The sequence below is a fragment of the Drosophila albomicans genome, chromosome X (genome assembly GCF_009650485.2).
Source record: "Drosophila albomicans strain 15112-1751.03 chromosome X, ASM965048v2, whole genome shotgun sequence".
Classification (NCBI taxonomy): domain Eukaryota; kingdom Metazoa; phylum Arthropoda; class Insecta; order Diptera; family Drosophilidae; genus Drosophila; species Drosophila albomicans.
This window is the reverse complement of record NC_047627.2, coordinates 1,492,809-1,498,830: the sequence shown is the minus strand read 5'-3', so window position 1 is coordinate 1,498,830 and position 6,022 is coordinate 1,492,809. Positions and strand designations below refer to the sequence as shown.

Sequence of the window (6,022 nt, the reverse complement as noted above, 5' to 3'; positions counted from 1 at the left end):
GACCATGACAGAGTGGACCACCGTCGCATATTTTGCATTTACGAGTTGAGATGACGTTTATACAATTTATTTGCAATTTTCAATCAAAAACGCGAGCAAAACGCCGCAAAATGATGCAAAATGCTGCAAAAGTCGTGGCCATAACAAAAAATTGATTAGCTTTGTTTGCATTCTGACTCTCTCAGTTATTTGCGGTTAAAGGAAACTCTTCAGCAACTCTGGGGTGGGCCAACAACAACAACAACAATAAACAAACAAATGGAAAGGAGAAAATAAGTCGAACACGTTTCAATATTTTGAGGCTTTTCGCATTTTGTGCATTTTGTGGCCAGTAATTTATAGCGAAATGATTTGGTCAATTCGCATTGACCAGTTGGGTGGGCTGAGGCTTCAATTCAATTACAATTACCATCGATTGTCTCCCTTTCTTCTCTGTTTTTGTCTTCCTCTCTCTCTCTCTCTCTCTCTCTCTCTGTCTGTCTCTCCATCTCTCTTTGTCATGTCGTTACATTTTCACGCATCAACGAAATTAGCCCATGGACGCGCAGGAAGCGTAGCGCATTTCAAAGATCTTTGCGCCGGCTTTTAACAAATCTTTACGATATGTCATTAAAATAACACAAAAAACAAAAACCGAAAAGAAAAAACACACACACAAACGCAGAGAGAGAAGATCGAGAAGAACTGCTTGAAGACGTCGCCGTCGGGCATCGTTTATCGCTGTCGGCAAATCGGAAGTTTAATGGGTTAATGATGGCTAGCCCTCTCTCTATCTAGCATACTATGGCTACCATCTCCCTCACTCACTCACTCACTCGAACGGCGCTGGGCGGGGGAACCCAACAAATAAACATACATATAAAAATGAACAAAATCATAAAAATTGCAGCCGACACGACCGCAATGCACCCGGTACCCAGCTTGGACCACCTTGATCGTTGCCCGTTCTCCGTTCTCCGTTCCCCGCTTCACTGTTCCCATTTCTGTAGCTGCTTCAGCCCCGATCGCAATCCCAAACTCAAACACCCGAACCCAATTCCCATCTCTCTCTCTCTCTGGATCTTCTGTACTATTTTTGGGGAAAACACCGGCAACTGACTCGATCGCTCTCGCAATGCAATTTGAGTTGTGCAATTGCCTTGGTAAACACTTCAAGTAAGTGAAACTCACTCACTACTTCTTATTCGATGTGAATTGTTGTTGTATTTTGAATAATATTATAATTGCAGAATCGAGTGTGTACCCATCTTCAACATTAGCAACACACTGCAATATTATTTTTAAAATAAACCAAATTAATATACGAATATACAATAATATAAAATATTTAATATATGGTGTATCGATATACTATTAGATTCAATATATACCATAAATAATAAAACATACTGATTATATGGTTTATCGATTTATTATTGGATTCAAAATATTAGAGTTGTTGATAATATATCAAAATATCAATATAAATATATAAATATAAATATATCAATATAAAAATACATATTTATATCATGATATTTCTCTCCAACAAATATCAAATTGTCGATCAGCTACAGCAATATTATCTATTTATACCTGTAAAATACAAAGACGTCTATCTGGTGCACATCCTCAACGAGCTGGCTGACAACAGTTTCATGATCTTCTGCAGCACTTGCAACAACACTGTGAAGACTGCCTTGATGTTGCGAGCTCTGGGCTTAGCTGCGATTCCGTTGCATGGACAGATGTCGCAGAACAAACGCTTGGCAGCGCTCAACAAATTTAAGGCGAAAAATCGTTCGATTTTGATATCCACCGAAGTTGCCTCACGTGGTCTTGACATTCCCCATGTGGATGTGGTGGTTAACTTTGATATACCCACGCACTGTAAGGATTACATACATCGTGTGGGACGCACAGCGCGTGCCGGACGTTCCGGGCAAGCCATCACTATGGTCAGTCAGTATGACATTGAATTGTATCAGCGTATCGAACATTTGCTGGGCAAACAGTTGCCTCTGTACAAATGCGAGGAGGATGGTGATGAGGTGATGGCTCTGCAGGAGCGTGTGGCGGAAGCACAACGTACAGCGAAACTGGAGCTCAAGGATCTGGAGGATAGCAAGGGCTACAAGGGTGGCAAAGACGGTGGCACTAAGCGTTCGGCTGCTGCAGGGGACCACGATGATTCGGAACAGTTTACGGGTGCGCGCAAGCGCATGAAACCCATGGGCAAGGGTGGGAATAACAACTATAAGAACAAGGGGGGCGCTGGCGGTGCCAAAAAGAATTGGAATCGTGGCAAAAAGCGCAATTAATTAGTAATCATATAAGTAATTTAAATAAATGTACAACAAAAATTTTCTGGAAAGAAATATATCGTTTTATTTGTGTGAAACTCCAGTAGTGGACTAACATTAAGAAGGATAAAATCAAAACTTTGGTGCTGTCCAACAGCTCACTTAAACTAATTCAAATCTTATGGCCGTAAGAAAGATGTAATGAAATAAAAAGATGATTAAATTGATGAAAACAGGTAGCTTGAACTTATTATAGAGGCTTATTTTAGGGTTTGTCCACCCAGCTCTTGGTGCGTGGCTGAAGCTCTTGGTGACGCTTAAAGTGTTGCTGCTGCTGATCACGAGAATGTTGCGGTCGCTGTTGCCGATCTCGAAAATATTGATGTTGCTGCTTATTATCACGAAAACGTTGATGCTCAATGGAATACGGCGAATAATGTTGCTGTTGTTGTTGTTGTTGGGGATATTGATGCTGTTGCGAATGAATTTGATGCTGCTATTGATGAGATGGCTGAAACCGCCGGATTGCAAGCAGCAGCAATTGCAGTTGCGCATTTGGCTGATCTGCGCAATCGTTGTATAAGATTTGAGCAACCGTTGTCACAGTCAAGACTCTTTTTGTTGCTGTCTGCCATTAACGACTCGATGTTGCTGCTTGTGCTCGATGTTGTTAGCAGGCTGTTGCCTCGCTTTCTCGGACTCTCGTTGTTGCTGCTCTCCATTCACCAACGCCTGTTGATGTGGTTCCTGCAGCGTCTCAAGCTAGCTACAACTTTGGATTATTCGTTTTCTTGGGAATACGAAAGCTGCGCAAGTCATTAAGTGATATGTTGGTTTCTACAGCATTAGTTGCCGGATGAGCTGTAGCTTCTGGACTAACAGCAGTCGTAGTAAGTGCTGTCAATGGACTCATAGAGTCAACAATTGAAGCAGCAATATCTGATTCATTCCTATCCATTTCATTCACAATTGAATTTCGCTCATCATTGTCGTCCATGCCGCCATCCCAGGAAGCGCTCAATGAAAGGACATCCGAGTCCGAGTCGATTTCGAAATTAAGCTCATCTTGCAATAACGCGTCCTGCTCTAAGGGAGTTTTGTCATTATTCTTATTCTGTTGTATTATCGTTTTAAGATTGTCTTGCTCGACCAAAGCAATCTTATCTGCTAAGTTTGTCAAGTTGAGATCATGTTCTATCGATGCATTTTCTGATCCTGTCTCCGAGGACAAATATAGATCATTTTGTAGCATCGTTCGACTTATTTCCATTGAGTGGATATTCTGCAATATTTCTATAGATTCCTGTGTTAAGTTAAGCTCATCGTCTAACATTGTATTCTGTTCTAATAAATTAAAGTTCGTTGCTAAGCTGTTTGTAGATGCCTCCGAAGACATAAATAAATCATTTGTAAGCGAAAGATCGGCTATTTCTTTAAGCAAATCTATGGATTCCTTTGTTAATTTGGGATCATTTTGCAGCACCGCATTCTGATCGCATAAGCTGCGATCATTGTGTAATATTGAATCCAATTCGATGGCCAAATTGTCAAGATATTGTGTTGAATTGAATATATCAACATCAAGAGATTTATCATTAGTCAACAATTGATTGAAATCAACATTTTCTTGGTAAACATTAACAGGTTCGTTTTTTTCGCTGTCTCTCTCTGTCACTATCATTAGACTACTGAGATCTTCCGCTTCAACAACTTCTAGAGTTACAGCTTCTTCTGTGCTTGAAGTATTGTTCATAGTTGGCCCTCGCGTCAAATTTATGGCTGAGGGTGGCATGTGAGCAGTCGGTGCCATTATCTGTGGTAACAAAAAAAACTGATTTCCTATGAACTCAACTGAAGCACTAACATATACTGCCTTTGATTTCGCTCGCCTAATTCGAGGCGGCTTAGACTTTAATTTGTCTAAATTAGATTTGCCAGGCACTTGTCGTTTCTCATTTTTATCAATCTTATGGTCCCCTTTTTCAATTGTGAGCTTAGTTTGTGTGCGCATTCGTTTTGCAGTTGCTTTGTTTTGTTTTGTCAAGTTTTCAGAGTTTATTCGCTTCTTTTTAGTTGCGTTATTGTTTGTTGATTTTTTTGTTTGAGCCTTTTCCTGTTTGGGGCTTGTGCCTAACATTAACAGATCGTCCTGAAACGGGGAAAATCATTAGTTAAGAACAAACAAATGACAACAAAATTGAAGAGCTTTGAAGTCATCAGTAGTTTGTATTTTAGAGACAGTTACAGGTATACAGCTGATACGCTTTGTTTAGTAAAGGACCGAAGATCACAAGGCCTATTAACAGATTTAAAGATCGCTCAGATATTCAGTTGATTATTTTTTAGTATGAAAAGGCTAAAAAGATCATAACTACTTAAAGTATTTGGAATACTTTTACATTACAGTACAACTTCTATAGCACATAAGTTTTAGTAAAGGCTTTAGAATTATAAGCACAGTCGATTTGAATATCTCTGCGATTTTCAATTCATTATGTTTTAGCGATAATCTAAGAAACTCGTAGGTCGGTCTTCTATATATTCTTTACTTAATAATTCAATAATTTACGTACATTATCCTTGTGTTTTGCCATCTCTGTTTGCAAATGCATCTGCCGCTGCTTCGATTTAAATTTAATATCCGCCAACTGCTGATTAAAATTATTATTGTCAACCACACATCGTCGCGTGGTTCTTCTTAACGGAATTATTGGCTCCACTTTGATTTTATCTTTCAGACAATTTTTTAATGCCGACAGCGGTTCATCATCTATATCGGAGCTTGTATTCAAACTTTTTGAAATTTCCATATTCTCCTCAAGCTCATCCACTAACTTTTCCACCTGCAGAAATATTTCAATTTTTATCGTTTATTTACACAATTACAATTTAGAGACTCACACTTTGAACACTTATATAAGGTTCATTCTTATCGTACATGGATTTCAGGAATTCTTCGTAAATTTCCTGCCACTGTCCGTCCGTGTATTTGTCGATGCCCGTTTGGGCCACAACCTGATTCCAAAGGCGAATAATGTCACGTTTACGCATCGTTATTGATAAATATAGTTTAACTTTAATGTCACGTTGGCGTTCGAAAATGAGAAAAGGAAGATGACAATTAGAGATGGTCGGAAGTTAATTTTATGTCATCAACTAGAGATGAACGAATACTCAATTTCAGTGCTGTAAATAGGGTTGTTGATAATATATCAAAATATCAATATATCGATATTTTTTTTATAAAAATAAATATTTATATCATGATATTTTTTCCCCTGATATATCGAATATCGCGTTTGTTTTTATTTTATATTTTTGATATTTCCTAATTGGTCACTTTGATTTGACCTAACTTCCTGTAAAGATGAGCGCGGCAAATATACTACAAGAAATTTATGGTTTATCGATATACTATTAGATCCAAAATATACCACGAAAAAAATAATTATACTGAATATATGGTGTTTCTATATATAGTATTAGATTCAAAATATACTATAAAGCAAACAAAGCTGCGGGTCAAACTGAAGATTATAACAGCAGCAAGAAACATTCACGCCAATCGATTATTAAGTGATTACCAGCAGCTCCCTTAATACCATATCAGATTCTAGGCCTTTAATTACTTACTGACTAAATGCATTTAGACTGGCGCTTAAGTGTTTAGCTCCAAAATATATTGTATATTTATTAAATTGACTTAATACAAATATAATACATTATTCTAATATTTCATA

At 38.1% G+C, this 6,022-nt stretch overlaps 2 protein-coding genes across 3 annotated transcripts; one reads left to right on the top strand and one right to left on the bottom strand.

Moving 5' to 3' along the window:
* The first annotated feature begins 1,511 nt into the window (after positions 1-1,511).
* LOC117577722 (probable ATP-dependent RNA helicase DDX47) lies at positions 1,512-2,300 on the top strand. The gene has a single exon (XM_034262626.2). The coding sequence runs from the start codon at positions 1,512-1,514 to the stop codon at positions 2,298-2,300; it is 789 nt and encodes a 262-aa protein (XP_034118517.1).
* Positions 2,301-3,027: 727 nt separating this feature from the next.
* On the bottom strand, positions 3,028-5,376 carry LOC117570608 (uncharacterized). Of its 2 annotated transcripts, XM_034252376.2 has the most exons (4): positions 5,184-5,376; positions 4,856-5,125; positions 4,156-4,431; positions 3,028-4,095 (listed from the first exon to the last, which is right to left on the bottom strand). In XM_034252376.2, the coding sequence occupies exons 1-4, from the start codon at positions 5,331-5,333 to the stop codon at positions 3,049-3,051; spliced, it is 1,743 nt and encodes a 580-aa protein (XP_034108267.1). In that variant the 5' UTR covers positions 5,334-5,376; the 3' UTR covers positions 3,028-3,048. The 2 variants fall into 2 exon arrangements, with proteins under 2 accessions (XP_034108267.1, XP_034108258.1); XM_034252367.2 differs by having other exon boundaries at positions 3,028-4,431.
* Between the last annotated feature and the right edge of the window lie 646 nt (positions 5,377-6,022).

Excerpts from the sequence above, each read along its gene's own strand:
- LOC117577722 (XM_034262626.2), top strand. The coding sequence starts at position 1,512 with ATGATATTTCTCTCCAACAAATATCAAATTGTCGATCAGCTACAGCAA.
- LOC117570608 (XM_034252367.2), bottom strand. The coding sequence starts at position 5,333 with ATGCGTAAACGTGACATTATTCGCCTTTGGAATCAGGTTGTGGCCCAA. Across the intron at positions 5,126-5,183 it reads CTTATATAAGTGTTCAAAGT|GTGGAAAAGTTAGTGGATGA; the intron begins GTGAGTCTCTAA and ends ATATTTCTGCAG. Across the intron at positions 4,432-4,855 it reads TGGCAAAACACAAGGATAAT|GACGATCTGTTAATGTTAGG; the intron begins GTACGTAAATTA and ends TCCCCGTTTCAG.